This window comes from Montipora capricornis, chromosome 8 (genome assembly GCF_036669925.1).
Source record: "Montipora capricornis isolate CH-2021 chromosome 8, ASM3666992v2, whole genome shotgun sequence".
NCBI lineage: Eukaryota > Metazoa > Cnidaria > Anthozoa > Scleractinia > Acroporidae > Montipora > Montipora capricornis.
This window is the reverse complement of record NC_090890.1, coordinates 31933854-31957258: the sequence shown is the minus strand read 5'-3', so window position 1 is coordinate 31957258 and position 23405 is coordinate 31933854. Positions and strand designations below refer to the sequence as shown.

Below are 23405 nucleotides of genomic sequence, written 5' to 3'. Positions count from 1 at the left end.
ATTGTATATACAAATATCCCCCTATTTTACACGCAAGACTGCCGGATTTCTTTTCCTTTTTTTTTTTTTTGCATGGACCGTTTACTGGAATGCCGAACATTATGCGCATAAATAACGATTTTTGCTTAAAGACGAGTCTCCACTATAGCGACGCAAAGATACACACAAGCAACACACGCAAAGTAAATAGCATTTTAATCATTAGTAGCTTTTGTTAGTACAACGAGCAAACGCGTCTGCGCGCGCGCGCGCGCGTTCCTTGTGCTTGCGTGGGCGGTCAAAACCAGCCTCAAATAAACGCGAATTATTAAAGGGAGCATCGGGTTTACGTGAAACGGTAAACGTCAAAGGGCAGGCTGCTGCATAAAAACATGAAATTTCTTTTATTTTAACTTGTCTTTACCCTTTGAGAAGTTGTTGGATATCTGTGGACAACAGGTAAGAAATAAGCTACGATTACGAAAGTTTCTTTGATTTTTGGCAAAATGAAAATTTCGACTTGACGTTTGCCGTTTGTCGTAAAGGTGGGAAGACACGAGAGGTCATGTTGCAGCAACAAGAAACTTGTGTAGTGCACACTGAGGCGATATGTAGCAGGGACGTGTAGCGGGGACATCCAGCAGGTACAAAATCACAACATGTGCACACACATGAAACTATTGCGGTTACATGTTTCAAGGATATGTTGCAGCGACATGTCCCCTCGTGTGAACTGATACTTTTATAATCGTGCAACACCAATTTGAAGGTGATTTTGTCCATGGGACACGTCACTGCACCATATCCCTGCATGAAACATGTACCCGCAATATTTTCATGTGTGTGCAAATGTTGTGATTTTGTCCCTGCTCAATGACCCTAATGCATGTCGCCTCCACCAAACACCCTTTTGTCGCTGGAACATGTCCCCGCAACATGACCCCCCGTGTCTGCCTACCCTTAAGCACCGTGCTAAATCTCTCTATTTTCTCTTCCAAGTGTGCCAATATTCGTGGCGGAACTTGACTCAAATAACCTAGAGAAGACTAAAAAGCGCATCAAAGAGCTCTTTTGCAAGAAAATTTTTTTTTCACCCTCTTTTTCTGCAAGAAAAATTTCAGCAGAATTCTCACGCTAAAAAATTAAATAACTGATTCGGAACCGTTCCGACCGCAAACAATGCCATTCATCTTATTAAAAATACCTATACCTATCAATATAACTTTATTCCATGTTGTGAAAAGTATTTCCTTTCTCAATATTTTGATTATTAAAAATAGTTCACAGATTCATACATCAGTCAATAAATCGAACGATTATTTTCTCAACGGTTTCCCTCGCATCAGAAATAAATATAATCTTCGCATTTTAAATTTCAGCGTCTCCATTTCCACTGCTCAAATGCTTTACATATGCTCACACGAATACACCATGTGATCTTTGCACACAACAACAACGGTTAAGTATTTTAAAGCCCGCGGAGAGGGAATTCCGGATAAGACGGCAAGGCGTAGAGAAAAACTCTACCATCTGTCTTTGGGTGGCCAAAGTGTCCCCCTAAGACGCAAAGCTTTGGAACAGGGGCGAGGCAAAAAGGCCACCCCTTAATGATTTTTCCGACCCCAGGGAACGTTGTCCACTTCAGAATTCTCCTTCATCAACACAATGCAAGACGGCGCAAAACATTTTAAATGCAAACAGTTGTTCGAAGCAGGCTAAACACAACCTCAATTTATCTCCTAATTAAGTAATTCCCATGAATTAACTTTTTTAATTTTCCACATGACTCTAAACAGTATCTACAACGCGATTTAAGTCAAGATTTTCTTAAAATTCAAAATCCACAGGCACTGTTTGCTCTTTTCGCTGATCAAAAGGACAGGAAGATTTATTGCCTAGTTAGTAATCACGTGTCCCTGACGTCATGACTCACCGAGGACGGTCACCTCGCAGCTCTTACAAGGTCTCACCTGATTGGAGACCACCCTTGAGGTTTAACAAAAGAACAAATAACATTGTTTCTGTTACCCTAGGCCTAAAACAAAAGGGCCATTATGTCTGTTATTTGTTCTTTTGTTAAACCTCAAGGGTGGTCTCCAATCAGGTGAGACCTTGTAGGAGCTGCGAGGCTACCGCCGAGAACCAAGCGGCAGTGAGCCAAAATGGCGGAAAATTTGAACCTTTTCAACAATTAATCAATCCATCGCGATTCGTTTAGATTACATTTCGTTTGCATTAGGTAGGTGATGTGAATAATCAAATGTGAAAACAAAAAAAATTAACTCATGGGCACTGTTAGTACCATAGAACTATGTAGGTTGCGAGCAGGGATTAGCGCAAGGCTAGTTTTTTCAATGGACAACAACCTGCCCATACTATAACTCTAACAAAACCTATAAGCATAAAGAACATCGTTTTAGATACGGAGTAGGCCATATAACCTCTCCCTTAACAACAAGTTAAAGATCCTAAAATGTAGAAAAACATACCGCGGTTCGAAGCTATAAAACGTCGCGATTTTGTGATGTTCTATCTGTATCTTTTTCTTCCTCCTCGCTGAAAGCTGGTCATTTTTTCCTGTAGTAAGTCCTGCTCACGGTTTGTGAACGACAATTCTTGCTGTAACCGCTCAATCGTCTTCAACAAAGCGTCGCGTTCGTCCTGCAGCGCCTGAAGTGTTGCACGGGATACCGACATCTGAGCGACCAGGCACTGTTTCTCACTCTCCAAGCTTTCAGCACGTGAGCACACAGAAGCTGAATCCGATAGGCTGAGCTGACTAACATTGATGGATTCTTGACGTGTGATTGGCATGGAAGCTGATTCGCTGTTACACGAATGAGAGTCAGAGCTCATTGAACTGATGTGGAAGACTCCAGTGTGGGATCGTCGAACCGACATGTTTTCGATGCTTAAATCCACCGGAATGGCGATGGGGGCCGATATTAATGCCGGCGGAAGATCGTTGTTTATACTGACAGCCGAATTGTTGACCTCGACTAAAAAAGGCATTGGCGGTATCAAAACTTCGTCCTCGAAGCAATCGGCCAAGTTTCTCAAAGTGCTTACCAGCAAAGTTCCATTGATACCATTAACCTTGATGTGTGCAAAGCCTCTTTCCCCTGCGGTTGGTTCAAACCGCTCAGCCGACGGGCCGAACTCAGCACGCATGCGCAACATAGGACTTACCTCGGAAACGGGAGAAAGCGATGTCCTTGAGACCAGTTTCTTACAGGATTTTTGGTTCAGATATTTATCAAAGCCAATAACACCAAGTTCCTCCAGTTTGAGCTCTGGGCAAACCATCTTGATGTCCTTGTCCAACCCATGAAATTGGATTCCAACCTCTATGTCTTCTCCTCCAATGGAAAGAACGGACACCAATTTGGGTTCTTTAGATTCTTTTCCAGCCTCTCGGTTGTTAGAGTCTCTGGAAGTCGTACTCTCCACTTGACTATTAAAGTTACTTGAATCAATCTCCGTCCTGTTCTTTGAGAGACCTGAAGAAGATCGGTTTTCGCTGCCTGCCACCATGAGCCAGCCTTCCGGGTCCGTTGCAGACGACACACTGACACGTCCTGAAGCAGACTGAGAGGAGCTGGGTCGTGATGACAACAACTGGTCTTGGCCGGCTTTGGAAATGCGCTCTTCCGTCGATGAGAGCGAGCCATCTCTTCCTAGTGAGGCTCCATCCGAGTCCGTCCTGGAATGAGATTTAAAATCGCCAACCTCTGGGGATTGGCAGCCACTGTCAGGTACGATACCAGTGTCCAGGTAACTGCTGAGACTGCTGGCATTGCGGCTTGTGTTTTGAGAGGGATTTCTGTCTAAACGTGATGTATCACGGTCTGGTGCCGGTGGAAGCACGATGTTTACGTTGGCCTCGCGCACAAGAATAGAAAACAGTACCGAAGGATGGCACTCCATAGAATCACGACGATCTGAGGAATCGTTAGAGTCTGTGGGTTTGTCTCTTTCCAAATCCTCCTGCAACTTGACCAACATCTCCTGCAGACGAAGGAGAAACACGAATTGAAAGTGATCCAGCTGAAGGTTCACACACTGAGGGATGTGAACAAGTAAACTAAGATCCGCTTTTGGCGCTGTTTCCACGTCTTCATGTGAAGGACAATCCGTTTTTGTCAGCTCACTTCTCAGGTCTTCAGGGAGACGACCCTTCTCAGGTAAAGGCGGTGCTTCGTCTTCAGAAGCTCCAGGTAAAATTGGCTCATTGTGGGTCAATGTCTCGTACGGTGGAGGTAGCTCACTCCCAGCGTGGGATGGCTTCTGAGGGCCAATTTCTGGCTCATACGCGGGCGGAGGTCCATCTTGTGAGGGCAAATTATTAGGGGTCACGCCATAAGATGCTTCACAGTTGGGCATCAAGCTAGGAACGCTATTGTGAAGACCACTAGCGTTCGAATTAACAAGCGTAGGACATGACGCATTCCCTTCGGATTTCGCACTTAACAACGGCTCAGAACCCTTCCTTCTCGGAGAAATGACATCTGAAGATGTCCTCGTGTGGACAGGTGAACCGGGAGGACTGGAGCTCGCACTATGCGTTCGTCTCACGTGGGATTCGATGGTGGTCCCAATGTTGTTATATGTTGGCACTGGTGTGGCAACCCACATGTGAACAGGCACAGCATCCATGAAGGGCATTGGCCTGTTGTTGAAATCATCAATACCAAGAAAATCAAGCCATACTTGCTCTGCTGTCAAGCACCAAACCTGCGGTCATGTCAGAAAAACACGAAATGACTGATTTCTAAAGTGCATTCCACAACTGCCTCAGTTAAATGAGCTGTGTCGTGGCAGTCAAGTGCAGTTCATTTTGTATAGTTTTATCAGTAATTCGCTCCTACTCCCGAACCAACTTAACGTTATCCCAGAAATTACTTTTAAAAACAAATCGAAGCTTCCTGACAAAAAAATGTCCGTCAATCATAAATAATTTAAGTTTCAAACAACAGACATAACGTTTGAAATATTGTTAGGCTGGACAGTTTTTAAAAAGCCCAACACAATCCACTTTAATCTTCTTCAATTTTTCCCATCCCTGCCTCCTTTTGTATTTGCTGTGCTGTTTCACTGAACCTTTTTTCAATGTTTTTTAGTAGTTAGTTTTACGTTTCGCTTGATTTGCTAGTTCCAAGTCGCTAAATTTCGTGACACTGGGTCCCTTAAATCCTCGTAAGGTAAGTACAGTAAACAACCTTAAGATAAAGATTAAGACGTTTTCCAACGTTTCGTACTGTCCTTTGCTGGAGTCGGTTACGAATGAAAAGTAACCACAAAGAGTTGCGTTGCATTCAAAACATTGCTAATCAGACAAATAGTGTTCCGTGATTCGGTATACGTCGAATAAAACTGTTGCTCCAACACTGGCAGGGCCTGACACTGCATGGACACGCTTTACAATGGTCTTCTTGCTTCCTTTTATTTGTTTGTTTGCTTGTTTTTGTGTGTGTGTGCGTGTGCTTTTTTCCTCAAGAAGTGGCGTTTTTTTTTAACTTCATAGTTAACTTCAGAGTGTGAAAAAAAAACTGTATTTCGGGCGTTCCTACGAAATCATTAAATTCTCCGAATAAACTCAGTCAGAAACAAGTTCAAGGTTGGAATTTAAGTCCGTGGGCAAGAGGAGTCGTAAAATGGACGGCATCGATCTTGGTGTCAGACAAACAAAAAAGACGCTCCCCTCCCAAACATTCTCCTATCAGTTTAGTTTTCGCTTGCATTTTGTCCCCTTATAAAGGAATAACTAACCTCACTAAACATAAAAAAAAAGGAAAAAGTGTTCTTCTACCTGCGAGGGTTGATGGGTGTCATAAACATCATGACAAAATCCATTCATCAGTTTATCAATTCTTCTATCGTTGCCGATTAAACTGCAGTCATTGACCCATGCGGAATTAGGCAAGGGTTGTACATCGCTGTTAAGTGCAGGGAAACTGTGGAAATCCGTGTAAACTTTGGCACCCAAGAAACGCTGAAGAAACATCAACATGTCCGTCTGACTGCACTTGTACCCAATCCTTGAATTAGTAATGAACACTTGGGATGCTTGCAGCTGCAGAGCCTGGGGCCGCAATTCCTTATACGCGGCGCAGGGATCACACCGACAAGGTATAACAACCTAAGAAAACAAAAACAATATTGTATAAGAGAAGAGAAGTACTGCTGTAATACAAAATGCCCCTATAAAGTCATCTGCAGCAGTAATGATTGTTGTGCATGCTGGTTCCTGTTTCCACCTTTTACTAAGGGGGCTTTCATTTATTAGCGCATGGGAGGGGGGATTGGCAAAATTGGAGGGTGTTCTGTTATTTTGGAAGAGTATTAATGCGCCCCTGTGATATAACAAATCACTTCCTTTTCTTCTTCAGAAGTGTTTGCTTACCACCTGACTGGTAAAATTGTGAGCTTTGATTTTTATCCAAAGGCCGTTTACTTCGAGTGTAAGTTTTGGATTTCACGGCCCGCCATTACTCACGCTCAAAACTGACCGATTGGACCTCAGAGGGTGGGATCCAGAGAAAAGTGACGTCACAGGCTCGCTAGCTTAAAATTCAGCGTGAGAATGCAGCTTATTATATATGCAAAACGCGAGTTTAAAAGTCTGAAAGCCCAAACCTCCCGTGCCGCATATCAATTCTGCAGCGTACACACGCAATGCATTCTTAAACTAGTGAGCCTTTGACGTCATCAGTCATCTCGATCCAGCTCTCTCAAGACCTTAATGTTGGTAATAGCAGAACCATTAAACAGGAAAATTGCAGTTAAAATAAACAGGTGTCTTTTTTAAATCAAGGCTTAAAACTTTGGTCGCTTAGTGTTAAATTAACATAGTTTTGAAATCCAAAGAAAAATAGGAATTGATTTTTTGGTCACAGGGGAACTTTAAGGGGGGTTGCCACATATTGAGAAGCCTTTTGAGGGGAGGGGAGGGTGTTTGAAACTTCCTGTTGGCTTTCCCACTTCACTCTGCTGACTTCAAAGCTGAATGAAGCAAAGGTGCAACTCCAAGTCCTTTATTTTGACAACAATTTAGCATACCACATATGCATCTACTCAATACTAGTCATAACGTGTGCAACTGAGCATTGCTTTATAAATACAAACCATGTGTTGGCTGGTTGTAAAAGGTCAGATACAATAAAATTTGCTTTTTGTGATGGTATGCAAGCTGAATTGATGTTTCCAAGGATAAAGATGATTGTTGAGTTGAAAATGTTGAATAAAAACATTACGAATTGCACTGGATGAACTGGTGGTTGAGCTGTTCCACTTTCATAGATAAGTTGGGTGGCCGTCACACGTATGAGGGAGAGAGAGGGGGGTTGAGATATAATCCTGGATAAAGTAGGGGCAGTTATGTAATTGCTGCCATTGCTAACGTACGAAGGACGTATAAGACACCAAATGAAGCATGTATGTAATTTTGAAAAACTTCTCCACTCCCCCCCCCCCCCCCAATGCGCTAATAAATGAAGGCCCCCTCAGTGACCTGAGTAGATCTTGAGCATTAGACTGAGTTCTCCATACACACAAGAGTGGGCAGGCAGTTAGCAAAATCGAGTAATTAAAAGGATATATGGAGGATATTACATGGTCGCGCGGAGAAACGAAATTTCTCTTCGAGTGTTGAAATGTTGGAAATGTTGGTAATCAATAACAAATCGATCCCGATTTAGTCGCCGTAACAGGTTATAATGATAGTTGGCAAAGACCGTTTTGTAATTACCTTGGGCATTAGGGCTTCAATTCTTATATCTATATGTCTTGAAGGTTGTGCGGTCTGTTCAGGAGTACTTGTTGACCATCTCTAAATTTAAAGTAAAGATGTACATGAGTAGACAGTCAAAACTGGATGTGTAGGAAGATGTCTCTTAAGCCCTGGTGCCTGATATTTAACTTCCTTGTAAGACTTATGTTACCCAATAATAAATCGGAACTGATATGAGGGACATTCAAGAATGACGATAAGCAGCAAAGCGCGTAAAGGTCATCACGTCACCAAACCAGAGTTAGACGCTTCGGCAAAATATCTGTTTCGGTGAAAGAATCGGACCATCCAAGATTCTCGGATCCTACGTACCCATTCTCGTCACAAGAGCCTTGGATCGAAACAAGCCTCTGGCAAACTCTATCTAGGAGAACATGCAACTTAGGGTTCTTGAAGCCAAAATCTGGCTATTTGAACCTTACGGCGCCTGCTCACTCCTCGCGCTAACATGAATGCACCAATTAGAGACGCTTTTGCTTGTTCTTCACGAAAACCAATGAGAAGACAGTCTCTTTCAGGGTTCCCTGGAGCTCTTCTCTCCCTCAGTCAAGAGAAGAGCTCTGGGGTCGAGATTGCCTACGTGCCAAAAACGTAAAATCAAATAAAAGATTTCCATCAAGGAAAAACTAGACCCTTACGTCTTCAGGCGCAAGGGTTATTTTTGCCAATTTTCAACACCGAAAAAGGTCATCAAGCCTTTGCGAGAAGCAAATAGCTGGCAAGGAAGTTTATCGAAGGTGACTTTCAGCTACAATTTCTAAAAGATTTTGTTCCCTAAATTTCCGGGCACCGCACCGCAGAACAGACCACATTCTGGTAGCTGATGTGGCGATCTCTTTAAGATAACGTAACACTGCAAGGAACTTAGAAAGGTTTCAATAAGCCTTCACGTTGTTGTTTGGGTCCCTCTAACGGTGGTTCTTTTTGCTCATAAACACATGCAGATCTGTAGTGTTTTAGTTGCCGATGTCATGGAACTTAAATGGAGGGAGCTCGAAGCACTTGGCGTTTTGGGGCCACAGACGGCCACCGGAAGCGAGCTGCACTCCTTTTTAACTTGTCTTGACACTAATGCATTCAAACTGCCAACTTTCTTTTCACCGGAAGAGACGATCAGTTTAAAAATATGACCACTGTTCTGGCTGCAAAACTTTCACTTCCGGTCTCTGTTCGTGGCTGAAATACCGCGTTGCATGCTTGAGCTCCCTTTAATTTAAGCTTCCCAGAGACGTAGACTTTGTCATAGTCTACGCGATCAAGAGCGCACCACTTACTCTTTGTCCAATGATGCTTTGGAAGAAGTTGTTCAACCACAGACAAGTCACGGTGTCTAATGTAAACTGGATGGGGTTTAACTGGAAAAATACGTTCGGACATGGAACTGAAAATCAATGAGTAAAGTTAAGCCGACAGGGCGTCACGAGTGGAAATTATGATACATTCAAGTGACCTCAAGATTTGGGATTGAGTCCCTTCACTCCTGTGCTTGAGCAGATCGCCTCTTGACTAGTTTTTTGTACCAACAGACGTACTTAAATAATTGATCGCCGCTCCATGTATATTCACAAGTGCAGCCGAGAAGTTGAACCAGGGACTAGGATCCAATTCAAAGCTAACACCTGGGCCAAACTGCCACCTTAAACTGAAGTCATCTCAAGGAAGATATGACGGGTTAGGGTTCTGTGGACGTGATACGTTATAACAACTGCACTCTCTCGTACGTGCTGTTATCTCCAGGTCACATTTGAAAGTTAATATGTCCACGTGATAAATCATTACCCAGAGGATAAGTCCTGTAAAAACCAATTGAATTATCAACTCGATAGTACAATTTATCCAGTGGATAGCTTATCAACAAATGACACTCCGCAAGTTGATTGGTAAACTTAAAGAGCGATATTCCCCAGAGCGGGCAGCTTGACTACATAATGTGCTTTCCCACTCGATTCGTTCACCACTAGGAGACAAGACTCATATTGTGGGCTCGCGCTTCAGTTACAGCATCTTGTTTTTTCTCTAAAATTTCAAGCCTGTGCGCGAGGCCACAGAGGGGATCTTAAACTGGGAGAGCTTTGGATTGAATAAATCTATTCTCGGTTTTCACATGACGTCACGACCGCCATGTTGGTGCCCCCAAACAAAGAAAAGGCGGCCATGTTGGTGCCCCGACCAAATCCTCCGGGAATTTAACTCTATTATTATGCAAACGCTTCCTTTTGTTTTCGTTGAAAAACATGGCTGTTGATCACGTGAGTGAAAACCAGCAATAAGTTGCATTGAATTTGGTCAAATAATCGGACCGCCGATCATTTGTTGATTTGAAAACCCTGCGGACCAACCACCGATTTGTCATTCAAACACTGTTTTCCAAAGAAAATAAAAATTCCTGGAAACATAAATCCAGTATAAAAGAAAAAATTCAACTTAAATTCCACATGGGCTCCTTAAGCACCAACTGCGCGGCAACACGCTGCAGTATCGCGAGGAAATCGCAAATGGTTTACGCGTTTTACTTTTTCATTTGGGACTTTAAGATCTACGACGCGGTCGTCAATGAGAACGCCACAAAACAACAACAGGGAGCTTAAGCAACGACGACGGCGACGGCAACGAGAACGTCATCTCAAATTATAAATTCACGTTGTTGTAATCAGTTCGTGACTACTTCACTGTGACACTGGTCGGAACGGCGCTGAATTTTGAGGGAAGAAAATGAAAATTTATCCTCAAGTGCTAACGTTCGTCATAAAACCTCAAATTTGGCTATTTCACGTTGTTGTTTTGAAGACGACGGCCGTGTGTTCACGAGCGATTTTCCAGGTCGCTTAGCGAGTGACAAACGAAAAATCCGTGAAAACAGTTCCTTTTCCCAACTCGCTTAAAGTTAAGCGAGGCGGCAAATTTCATTAAATTTAAGCCACCAAACCAGGCAGCTTAAGCGAGTTGGCAATTACTTTCGGCCAATGAGGAGTGGTTTGCGGTTATTCAAATCGGAAATACAACAGGTGTGCTATTTTTATTATTATTGTTATTGAATTGACACGTACTCTCTCCTCATTTAATCTTATCCGTGAAATTTTTAAGTCGATTAATGAAGTCTGCAAACAACCCACCTTCACGAATGTTAAGCGAGGAAACGGCTGTCGTGAAAACACGGCCGACGGCAAAGAAATTGACAAAGATGAAAAACGCACGTGCAAGCCGTGCAAAGCTATTGACACTAAGTACGTTTTAATTGTATTGCGAAGAAGGTTTTTACGAAGTAAACATTACATCACTGACGACCGCGTCGTAGATCGTAACGTCCCTATTAAAGTCCCTATTGAAATTGAACCGCGACATGAAATTTATCGAGTTGCTGTTACAAAAATCGAATGTATAAACAGGACTTTATGAAGAATTTCATCCTCACCTGGAGAGTTCACAGAATTCGGATAATAGTACTGTGTGAAGTCCAGCTGAAATGCCGGCATATCGGTTGGCAGATACAATGCCTTTTTATCTGAAGACAAAAATGCTGCCTCTTCTTTTGAAGCATTTCGAGTTGTCACCGGCATAATGTAGAATTCCTCACAGCGAACAACAAAACAACTTTCAAGCATGAAAACTGGATGTCGCATGTTATTTCTCATCGAGTGGGCTGACGATGATCCTGTGCTTGGAGGGTCGGGTCGCTTGGGCTTGACACGAGGGGAGGAAGGAGTATTAAGAGAAGAAGAAGGATGTTGAGGTCCGTTTCTCTGATCTAACCCCACAAGAGAACTCTACAGAATCAAACAAAAATGTGACGATAAATCAAAGGTGTTCAAAGCCGCTACTTGGCAAAGTTAACAAAATGGGGCAACAGAGATGCTGATCACAGAGATCAATTGTAAGAGATGTATATTTTTACCACAATTGCTTGTAATCTCGCAATCTGATTGGCTAATTTGCAGTTGTCGATAAGAATACGCGTCATGCTCGCGTCAATTTGTCACGCAATAAAATAGCCAATCAGGAACGCCCATTTTGGGAAATAAACCAATCATATTGCGAGAAAGTTATAGACAACGCTTGCTCTTTCTTCGTGTCTTGATTTTGGTCACGCTCTAAAATAAAATATTTATTTGGTGTTGAATATTGTGGTAAAAAGGAAAGGAAAGGAAAGGAAAGGACCTTTATTTAAGTGTCTAGTCGTTCTAGAGCTGGGGCGCTAATTGGGGACACTGTAAACTGAAATTAACAATTAACACAAGTCAAGTCAAATGTTGGTTTTTGAGGAGGAGAAACCGGAGCAGTACCCCGGAGAAAACCTCTCAGTGCAGAGTAGAGAACCAACAAACTCAACCCAAATATGACGATGAGTCTGGGAATCGAACCTGGGCCACATTGGTGGGAGCTCAGTGCTCTCACCACTGCGTCATCCCTGCACGCCAGCGTTGTCTGTACTCTTATCGACAACCATATTCGTCATCACAGTGGTCAAGATTTGTTGTGGACTCGCGAGGGGCAGCCGAGTGAGTCCACAACATTTAACTCGAACTAATCTGGACAATTTAAGCCATTGTCTACTGAAAAATCCAGGTGGCTCCAGCGGGATTCGAACCCATTATTAGTTGTTATCAGTAGTTTTGATGTATAATCGGATGTGACAAGAAACCTGCTCGGGGTTTGGAGAGTATAAAATAATGATGGGAAGAGTGAGCAGCTTGGGGAGTATTAACCACCCCCCGCCCCCCCCCCCCCTCCCTTCCTCCCTTCCACTGGGGACATTGAGATTTGCGACGGCTACTTGAAAACAAAGTTATGGCAAATTGCAGATTTATGTTTTTCCAACTTTTTCGAGATTTCGCCAGTTTTCTTCTTACTGCAATTCAAAAATGGTGGCATCACACCAACGTTGGTGACGATGGTCGTAAATTCTTGCATTGTACAACAAAAACACTCGCAAGACAGTACAGGTTTTTCTCTAAATTCTAGTTGAATTTTCTTCTGACACTTTTCTTGACTTACACTGCAATCTTCAGTTGAGACAGCATAATTAGCGGTGAGTTCAAGCAAATTCCTCTATTTGAGATGCGTCTTATAACCGAGTATTTTGATGAGATTTTGAGTTTGTGACATAAATGCCATCAAGTTTGAAAGTTAAAGATGAGTCTTATAACCGAGTATCCGAAAACTACGGTAATCAACTTCTAACAACAAGCGCACTGATTTTTTTCTTAAGGGCGCTCTAAGCTATGCCTAGAAAGATGCTAGGTAGCATCTTGACCTAAGAAAGTCCATCTATGTCCAGAAATGTTGCAAGCCCAATTTGGATACCCAACACAAAGATCTCTTAAAGTCTAAGCATTTCCTATCTATTTCTAAGAATAAGATCAGAGCAAAGGTTAGCGTTACTTTTAGGTCAGGGTAAATGCATGCAGCAGTTTATCCTTTCCTAAGGAGCACGCTAACTGAAATCTGCATGCACCTAATTACTCACATTTGCACCTTATTTGGGAGCTTAAACACCGGGGGCCCGTTTCTCGAAGGTTCCAAAACTTTAAGGGCCATTTTCGGGTGTTACAATTCCCTCAGTATTTCAAGAACAGAGAGGATTTAAGTCGCCAAACTTCACAGTCATTTTGCTTTTTGTTACCTTGAAAAAATGCCAAAACATCGGCTCTCTAAAACAAGCGGTTGACAGTTTCACAAATGCCTTTTTCGGGCCCGAAACATTTTCGGGACTTTCGAGAAACGGACCCCAAGCCCGGGTTGCTCGACGCACGGTTAGCGCTAACCAGCGTTAAATACCATGGAAACCTATAGGTTTTGATACCTCTTAACCAACGGATAGCGCTAACCAGGCTTTGAGTAACCGACCCCTGGCCCCAGTAGTTCAAAAGGTGGGTATCACTATCCATTGGTTAGCGCAATTGGTATTGCTAATGTTTATCCACTGGATAGTGATTTGTCCGGTCGATAGCGCTATCCATCATTTGAACAACTGGAGCCAAAAGCTTTTGAGTCACGGACGACAACCGGAAGTGACCTGTTTTCCCTTTTAACTCTTCTTGGCACTACTGTATTTGCATTGCTAATAACGGCAGAGCTCGAAATTAACGAAAAAAATCTAGTCGTAATTTCGCAAATTTTAGTCGCAAAATCGTCACGCTGCATTGTGTTGTCAGCGGTTTAGCAAAGCAAAATATGAGTGCGCAATACTTGCGTTTAAAGAAACCGCTGAAAATGGCGAATGATCGAAGGAAGGAGTATATACCGGAATGGAAATGTGCACGTAGCATCGCAGCTAAATTACGCGACAATTACGCTATCTTCAGAACTTCACGGCGAGGAACAAAATATTTTTGTCAGTTTTTTATCTATTTTGGCAAAAGTGGCAGCAAAGTGGCGCCTGCTAACCCTTTTGTTTTGAAAGAGCGAAGGTGAAAACAAGTCGCAAAGGGAAAAAAATTAGTCGAAAATGCGACTGTATTGGTCGCAATTTCGAGCCTTGTTACCCTTGAACTATGAACGTCGATTGGTTCACAAAGAGCTCTGGAAGAGACAATTGTTCTGGCACGTAGTAAGGCAGCAATACTTACATCACTTCTGACCCTATGATGCGTTTGAACTGCTCTTTTTTCAGGTGATATGGGTCGGTTCTTCTGCGAGTTCCTAAATGCATTTAAAAGCTGACTGACCCAGTGTGCCCGGGTCAGTGACGCCTCGTTATGACACGGCCAATCAGTTCGTGATGTACCAGCCCAGTGATAAGGATAATGATCGACTGATAACTTGTTTATTTTCAAATGAATAGCTCCGCCATCACCTCCTTCATTTAGATCCGAGTCATCGCACAAGTGAAGGTCGATACTTCCTGTTCTCAAGTGATAACACGTTTCCCGCACGTCATGTTGTGTAAAAAGTGCATTTAACGACTCAATGTCAGTTTTGCAGTCATTAACCTTGGAGGATGAGTAATGAGTTTGCTGCTGCTGAGTGGCTGAACCTGCTGACTGCGGCGAATTATTTGCAGGGCCCTTCCGAGCCGGTGTCTGTGACATAGCCTCTGTCAAAGAGTGCAATAAATCAGCTAAGGCTTGCAACTGTGATTGGGTGAGAACCCATAAAATATCATCTAACAAAAGTTCAAGCCTTGCTGAAAGCACAGCACAGTCTTCCAATCGTTTCTTAATGGTAATACGCAGTGCTGATTGGCTGGTTATAAGGCGCAGGGGGGCTGACTGGTGGTCGGATTTTTCCTGGGAAAAAGAAAAGAAATATTTGTTTCTACAGATGCTTTCCAGTTGGCAAAACTGACCAACTAGAACAGGCATTTGGAAGGACTAACTATACAACTCTTTCAAATTAACATACTTTGAGGATGATATATACTCTCCCTGAAGAATGTGAGGGATTACCATGCAAGTGTTCAGCAAACTGTTGCATTAATTTTTCTTTGAAAACTGACAGGCCTGACCGGCCAGTTCTGACAAAAGGAAAGACTTAGTGCCCTACTAGTCTGCTAAGCAAACTACAATGGAACCCATGTGACGACATGTCACTGCAACCTTAACAGATCAGATAATAAGCAAATATTAACAAATTATATTGCAACTAGCAAATGTCATTTTAAAGATTTCCCAAGTTTTTCCCAAATGGATCATTTAGGATTAACTCTAGGAAAAATAAATTTTACAGTTCACATGCAATTGCCATGCTTAAAAAATTGTATGTAGAAAGACGCTGCATGGTGATCCCATAATTAAGATGCAGAAAACTAATTCATTTGTATTCTTTTTGTTCAGACATGTCATATCCACAATCACAGTCTTCTTTTGTCTTCCAGTGTCAGGTCAGGCTATCTCGCAGCTTCCATTCTACACGCCTTGAATTAGAAGTCCCTGAAAATCTTATCATTAAAATTATTATTTATTTATTATTATGATTATTATTATGATTATTATTATTACTATTACAATCTTAATGCCAAATACATGTACAATCCTCACGTCATACAAAGCATTGGCATCTATCCGTAATGTAGACCATGTAACTTCTTTAAATGTCAACACATCCCCTCTAGCCTCATCCTTCACACGTGTCATGTGCAAATCATCAGCTTTCCACATTGGGTTTGTACTTTGAATAAGGACACGAGACATCTGGAATGTAGCGAGAAATGCATGAAACTTGAAAGAAATGGTCACAGAATTGATCTGAACAAACATTCCATCCACAACTTTCTCGACAAAACCATATCGATTTGGAGCTTTTTCTCTGCAAGTCAAAACAAATGCAAGAGTTACAGCAGTTTCCTGTGTACAACCACATACATCACTATAGCCTAAATTGAAATAATACTCTTTAAACATGAAAAACAAAACAAGAATTCATGCTAAGGTGCATGTAAAGAAATAATTTGCAACTTCAGAGATTCACCAACAGCCAAAAATATTCTTTCCAAACCATAACCAACATTAAAATGTTGGTTATGGTTTAGAGAGAATATTTTGCAAAAAACACCTTGAAGAATAAATCTGTCTAGATGTTAGGTGAATTTTGAACGTCACATTACATTCACGTATGTACCTTATGTACAACTGTATATTGTGATGAATAACATGAAAAGACATAAATGGGACAGGAAAAAATAATAATCAAAGGACGTTAACCTGGGGCAAGTGAATTCTACCCTTGGACAAGAGAAAGCCAAATGGACTGTCGGAATTCCCTAAGGTTTAAGGCCCACCACAAGTTAAAGATAAATAAAGACAGAGATGCTGGTACTTTATAGCTACATGTAGTAGGTAGTTACATAAACTCTGTATCAAACACAGCAGCAATATTATATTTCAATTCACTATCCAATATCTTCCTTACTGCATTTCCATGTGGAAAAAAGTTAAAAAACAAATATAAAATTTCAATTATAATGGCCAACTTGATTTGTTTTTCTGCCCTAACTTATACAATGTAGCTAAGTTAACACTTTGACTCACTTTGATGGGTGCTGTGGAACTTGTGCAGTGTGTTTCTGTGAAGAGCCAGGAGGGGGAGCATTGACATCACCTTCTTTGGCTTCCATGTCTATCTCAACACAGTCAAGGTACTACAATACAAACAATAAACCCAGATCATATAAGCTGAAAACTGAGTACGGTTAGTGTGAAGGGAGACAAGCAGCAGAGGCCAAAAGTTAAGGAAACCTGTGCACCACCCCCCATCCCCACCCCCGAAAAAAAAAACCCTAAGGCCCTCAGTGTGGATTTACAGTGGTGTAACAATCATGCACCTATGCCTGGGTCCACCACTGGAAGATAGTGGAAAATCTGAAATCACACAGCAGTTTGTGATTCATTGAAAGGGAAAGACTGAGTGCCTTGAAATCTGCCATGGGAACAGGTGCTCAAGAAAGTGACATTAATTATTATTGTTCATTACAGAGCCTGAGCACCATATGACTTGATTAATATAAAATCTAATTACTTACCAGGCGTATTGGGTCTGTTTTCAATTTTGTCCAGTGAATCTGCAAATTTAATCAACTTTAAGTGAATTGCTGTCAGACTTCCATAGACCTTTGTCACCCAGTGTTCACGCTATTCAATGACAATAGAGTTCATACCCCGAGCCTCTAGTTGTTTGGAAGCAAGTTCAAGGGGTGCAAAACAAAGGTTTTCAGTCCCTTGGTACTCAAAATGGTCGCCATGTGAAAAAGGCCCGTTGTGGAGTTCCAAATAAAACTGATCAGAAGTCTAAATTACCTACAAAGTAGATTACACATATTTTTGAACTTCTACTGTATATGCATCATTCCTATTGCTTTTGATAGTGGCTAAGGTAACTTTCAATGCGTAAATATGTGTTGTATTTTGCAGGTGTACTACATAAGGAACAACACTGGTGTTGAGCTCCCAAGCGAAAAGTTACTTTCTCTTGTTCAAAAAATAAATTTACTGCGAGACATGGCTAAGAGAAAGCTACCTAACAAGTATTTACTTGATTAAATGCTATCCTAAAACTAACATTCCAGGCACAAGAAGAGAATTCTTTGCAACCTCCATAGAACCAACATTGCATTCCGAATGAAACAGCTTTCAAATGGGTTCCCTTAAAACCAAGAAGACATTGTTTTCATTTCAACCACCAAGAAAAACAAACAGGTTTATTTTGTTCTTGAGCTTTTATTGTAAGAAAAGACAGCTTTATTTGGCTTGAAGTTTTCTTTAAGTGTACATGTAATCAGCTTGTAATAAGCTTATTAATCAGATATAATTATGAAAAAGCTGCATTAGCAAATGCCACTTAAAGATTTACATGTAACAAAATATGCCAGCATTGAAATGAGTAATACAACAAGCTCTATTGCTAAGCCAATCAACAGTAGAAGCAAATCTTAAAAAAATCCCAAACCTCCCTGTGAACTCAAACACTTCTATATGCATGTGAAAATCTAGAGAGCACATAAGCTTGTCAGGGAAAGTTTGACAATGGAATGGGGCCTTGTAGAATTATGCTGATTCAAAGTTTTCAACTCAATTGCTGTGAGATTCATCAACATTTGTATATATGAAAAATTATTGGACAAAGGAAAGGAAAATTCAATCAAAATGTAATCTTGGTTAATGGCCAAGACAATTAGCAAACATATTATACACTGCACTTTCTAACAATTTGTGAACACTTAAAGTGCTAGTATGATCAAATTTTTATCCCTTGAATTTTTTGGTTTATCACATAGAGTACCATGAAACATTAAAACCGCTGTTTACCGTTTGGAAATATCTGCATTGGTTCGGGGGATATTTAAGTTTGAAAAATGTGTAAAATATGCAAATGAGAAGGCTGATGACGTCATTCATCCAACCCAATTGAACATCAAGAATATAAATAGAGCTGTCTCGGTCTATTTGCAACAGAGACCATTGAAACTGGGTGAGCTAATAGTTCTGAAGGCAACACCCTTACGACTGTAAAGAAATTGGTTCCCATGGCAACTCACTCTTTTCCAGTCCCCTCCAACCTGATTGCAATATTTTGGTGATCTCAGGCTAGAAAAACATTTACCAAGGCCACAAACTCGACGTAACATCTTTATATGTTAGCAGGATCATGCAGATGAGGCACCACTTGCAAATATCAAAACAGAACGCCAAAGGTGGCCTGCAAAGCCTTTAATATCAGGGAGGCCTGGAACCCGGCATGTTGCCATGGTAACAAAAATGGTACGCTCATATTGTGGAACACATCTACTAGAATCTTACTGCAAAGAACCAAGTATTTCTGATACAAATTGGCTGAGATATCTTTCTCCATCATGCTTGATCAACATTCGGTTGGGTTTATGACATCATCACTTGGCTAATTTGCATATTAAAAAAACTTGAATATCTCCAGAACAAAAAGAGATATTTGAAAATGGTAAACAGCATTCTTCTTCTCGTACAGACTACATGTTTATGTGCCAAAATGGCTTAGATAGGGAAGATGCAAATTTCGTCATAGTAGTACTTAAACAACAAGGACTACATGTATTTATTTTTTATGTTAAAGGTCATGCTATTTCAGTCAAAGTTCAAAACATGAAAATACATCTTTGCATCACTCAAGTACCAAACAAGAATACGTCTAGTTTTGTTACCAATAAAAAATATTGAAGTGTACTGAAGCACGTCTTTGTTATTTGCATCCATGAATGGAGAGGATGGAAATGGATGAAACTTGAAAAACTGGCCAATTCTTTTATGTAAGTTAGGAGATAGTGTCCGCAGAAAGTCGCCAAAAATTAAATACTAATATCCAGGGCTTGAAATTGCGACTCACTGGTCGCCAACGCCACCAAGGATTGAGTGCTGGCGAGTAGATTTTCAGAACTGGTCACCAGCTGGTGAATCATGTTTTGTCTGTTTTGTCTGTTTGTTTTAACCCAAGGTTAAAAGTAGACATTCTTGTATTTGAGTCTTTATATGATGAAACCATTCCGAACTGGTAGCTAGAACACGACTCACCTTTCTTTTCCCACTAAAATGATGTCTATTGTAAATACTACAAGAAAATCAGTTTCACACACTGTTAATTAATAGAACAAAATGTACTTCAATACTTTGATCACCACATTTACTATCCTGCCATGCTGAACTATCATGGTGAAAGGTTGGAACATGTGCAAGCAAAACAACTGTTGACTTGTCATTAAAAATTTGTATCATATCACTCAGCAATCGTCAGAAGGCTTTAATTCACATTCCCTTTAAGACGAACTGTGAAGCATATCACTGTTTCAGCAGTTTCATGGGATGGTACGTGCACTTAAACACAATGTACTTTTTGCGGCCAGAAGACGAATATTCAGCCTGAAGGTTAATTGAAAATTTAAATCCATCGTCAGTTGTGAATGCTAAAAACATAGATGTAGCCAAATTACCGAAATGACCTGCTCGGAACTAGCTTAATTAATATTGATAATATATTAACGATGAACCTGGACATTGCATACTGAGTTTGAAATTTGTATATAAAGATAACTTATTCCAAAGTTTACAAGCTCTAACCAAGAAGGACTTTCCACCTTCTGTCTCATGTATATACTTAGGGCAAACTAAATTAAATTTAGCATACCTAGTATTTCTAGATTGGACTTGATTATTAACAGTAAATTGTTTGATTAAATAATTGGGTAAGGTACCCTGAATAAGTTTGAAAACTAGAGAAAACCTGCCTATCTTATGAATTTCCTTGCAAGAAAAGTAACAATTAAAATCAAGTTCTTACATAAGTCATATATTAAATAAGTTGGCGACCAAAATTTATGATCTGGCAACCAAATTTTTGCCATTAGTCGCCAGCTGGCACCTGAGCAAAAAAGTTAATTTCAAGCCGTGAATAGCTCTTTGTGCAATAATTATATTTAGAAAAACTGTCAGTGGGTTGTAAGGAATGTTATCCGTGTAAGCTTAAGTGCTAATTTAGATTTTTACCGAGTTTAGACATAAAAACAGCAAATTTCACATGACAGTGGCTCTTTAAAAAACTCCAGATGGGTCACATCCAACCATTTTGCAAATAGCACAATATCCTTCACGATAATCATGACAATGTTAAATTCATATAACTTGAAAGTAATTTTGAGGTCTTTGGAATCAAAATCTCCTTAGCAACAATATTACTAATAAGAACATTTCCCAAGGTTCTTCCCAATGATACAAAATGAATTCAATTCAAAAATTCCCCCTTCAGCTGAGAAACAGAAAAGTAGTTGTTTCGCACATGTACTCCACTTGTTCATTGCAGGCCACCTTAAAAAAAAATTTGAAAAAAATCGTACCCAGCATTCGTGCTGGCTTTTGTCTATAAAATTCAAGGAGTATTCAAGGAGTTTTCAAGAACCAGAAACTGAGTTTTCAAGGAGTCTTCAAAAGAAGATTTCTATGCCATTTCAGTCTTTTCTGTGCTGAAAAAACATACAGGTCTTGATATTCGTTACCACATCCTGCAAGTTAAGTGCACACACAGGCATTTTAATTTTTGGTTTTACAGAGGCTCGAAAGGGTTGTAGCTGTGCGCGCATAGGCTACACAAGCCATAACTAAGGAACACGCATCAGCTGAATGAATCAAATTTCTATCAAAAGTAGTGACGGTGTGCAACACACCGGAAGTGAAAATACAGCGTAAAGTCACGCAAACCGGAAATAAAACCTGCGGGAAAAAAAATTGGCTTTATCTTGAAATTTTGCTCAGTGACCTATCTTGATTTTATGCATTCACAACGGCACTTCAAATAAAAAAGTTTCGGGTTAAGTTATCTGGTACAATTTTCTATAAACTATAAAACGCCCTTTTTTGATGTATCTTAAATTCTACTAAATAACTTTTTGTCATACTCTCTAAGAAGTTAAAGAGTTTAGGGAGATTTCCAACAAAGAAATAAAAACGGTAGGTCACCGACTTAGTTTTTCAGAAAATTTTAAAAACTGAAATATAGAGGGCCTTTTTGTGGACCTGGTGTTGCCATGGAAACAGATATGATGTCATAAGTGCCTTTAACTCATTCACCCCTAAACCAGCCAGACATAGTATTTTACGGCTTCCTATTTTACTCTGTCTAATGCCAGACAATTTTACTCGTCAATGGGGAACCCCCAGGAGTCAATGGGTTAAATTATTACCCAACAATAGAGTTGCAAAGATATTAATAGTTTGCTTACACTAGGAAATATCCTTCTTTGGTATCTTTCATCGTTTCACAAACACTACAGCAACGAAAAACCCTCTCAACCCTCCTTAATGTTTCCCTAATAGTCAATTTTGGCCTCAAGTTTTGAAATCACTCTTTACACTGTACTTAGCAGGATGCAATTCTCAAAACTTCAAGGAGTTTTCAAGCAGTTGTCCACAAGATCATTTTTTTCATGGGTTCTTCAAGCACGCTTGATGTCCAAATTAAATTCCAGGGCTTTTCAAGGAGTAGCACGAACCTTGCATACCACATGATCAAGCACACATGGCCAAAACAACTACATTAAAAGGAAACTTGATACTCAATAACTGAACCTTGCTTTTCATCTCAAGTTTCATATCTTACCACACAAAGAAACAATGTAGATAAAGAAACCAGACTATGCAAATTTCCGTGTTTGGTGGAATATTAAATTCTAACCAAAAGGATTTTAAAATTACCATTTTGACAAACATTAGAAATACATCTAAATGCAACTAACGTACAAAATAGTGATAACAAGGCTATGGTATCAGAGAAACACAGTGTTCGGATTAACACCTAATTGTCAAAACAATGAGTTTTCAAGAGAAATCAAATTTTGAATTTTGAAGACGTTGGGGGACTGGCTACAAAACGAAGCTACTATTGAATGAATGATTGTATAAAAAGCTTACTCATGCTTTTGCTTAACAGTCTGCCTACAAATTTTATGAACATGCAATCACTTCCAAGAAAATCTACCGACCATTTCTTGAAAAGAAAACTCATTGTAAATACGATGATCATAGAAAATTCTAAAATATAAATACCGTGCAAAGTCGACGATGCAGTAATGAAAATTATTTGATTATTCAGACATCGATCTCGGGCTGCAGGCGTTTCTTCATTAGTAACGTGATCCAGCTTATTGTTTCGAGAGTTAAGTTTACTTTTCGGAACCGGAAGACTCATGAAAGCGAAGTTCAACAAAGTCTTAAAGTCATTAAGTTAAAATTATGTTACATTTACTTAGTTAACTTACCTTCGCGGAAATTCTATTGCATACAGCTTTTGTCAGGCGAATCCATGGCGGTAGCTCGAGAACCTCGGCAAGAGTAATTTCGTCTAGCTCTAGATTATGAAGCTCACCCTCTCCCTTCAAAAATTTCAGGCTGATTTTGTTGGGAGAAAGATTCTTCGTGAATCTGAAAGAACCAAAACAAATGTAAATCAAATGAAATTGATCAGTTTCACGTGCACTGGAAGAGGTGTCGGTGTGAACCGAGCCATATTTTTTAAGAAAAACCTATGTATTGGGACAGTTCAGCGAGACAGCACCTGGCCAGTTGCTTCGCGATTTGGTTCTTCACCAAACCAGACATTATGTGATTAAATAAAAGGAAAAACCGGTGATGAATTTGACGGATTCGCGCTTCCTCGTCATGTTGATGTTTCAACTAAGACTTGCGCT

General features: G+C 40.5%; 1 protein-coding gene across 1 annotated transcript; it reads right to left on the bottom strand.

The window, feature by feature from the left end:
- Positions 1-360: 360 nt before the first annotated feature.
- On the bottom strand, positions 361-23403 carry LOC138059250 (bridge-like lipid transfer protein family member 3A). Its single transcript, XM_068904814.1, has 11 exons — positions 23273-23403; positions 22977-23139; positions 17226-17264; positions 16735-16844; positions 15745-16012; positions 14335-14994; positions 11181-11532; positions 9043-9149; positions 7727-7807; positions 5789-6118; positions 361-4713 (listed from the first exon to the last, which is right to left on the bottom strand). The coding sequence occupies exons 1-11, from the start codon at positions 23314-23316 to the stop codon at positions 2509-2511; spliced, it is 4359 nt and encodes a 1452-aa protein (XP_068760915.1). The 5' UTR covers positions 23317-23403; the 3' UTR covers positions 361-2508.
- Between the last annotated feature and the right edge of the window lie 2 nt (positions 23404-23405).

Coding starts and splice junctions, on each gene's coding strand:
- LOC138059250 (XM_068904814.1), bottom strand. CDS start 23,316: ATGTCTGGTTTGGTGAAGAACCAAATCGCGAAGCAACTGGCCAG. Junction 11,533..14,334: donor ATCATAGGGTCAGAAGTGAT/GTAAGTATTGCT, acceptor TTGATTCTGTAG/AGTTCTCTTGTGGGGTTAGA. Junction 7,808..9,042: donor AAAGCATCATTGGACAAAGA/GTAAGTGGTGCG, acceptor CTTTAAATTTAG/AGATGGTCAACAAGTACTCC.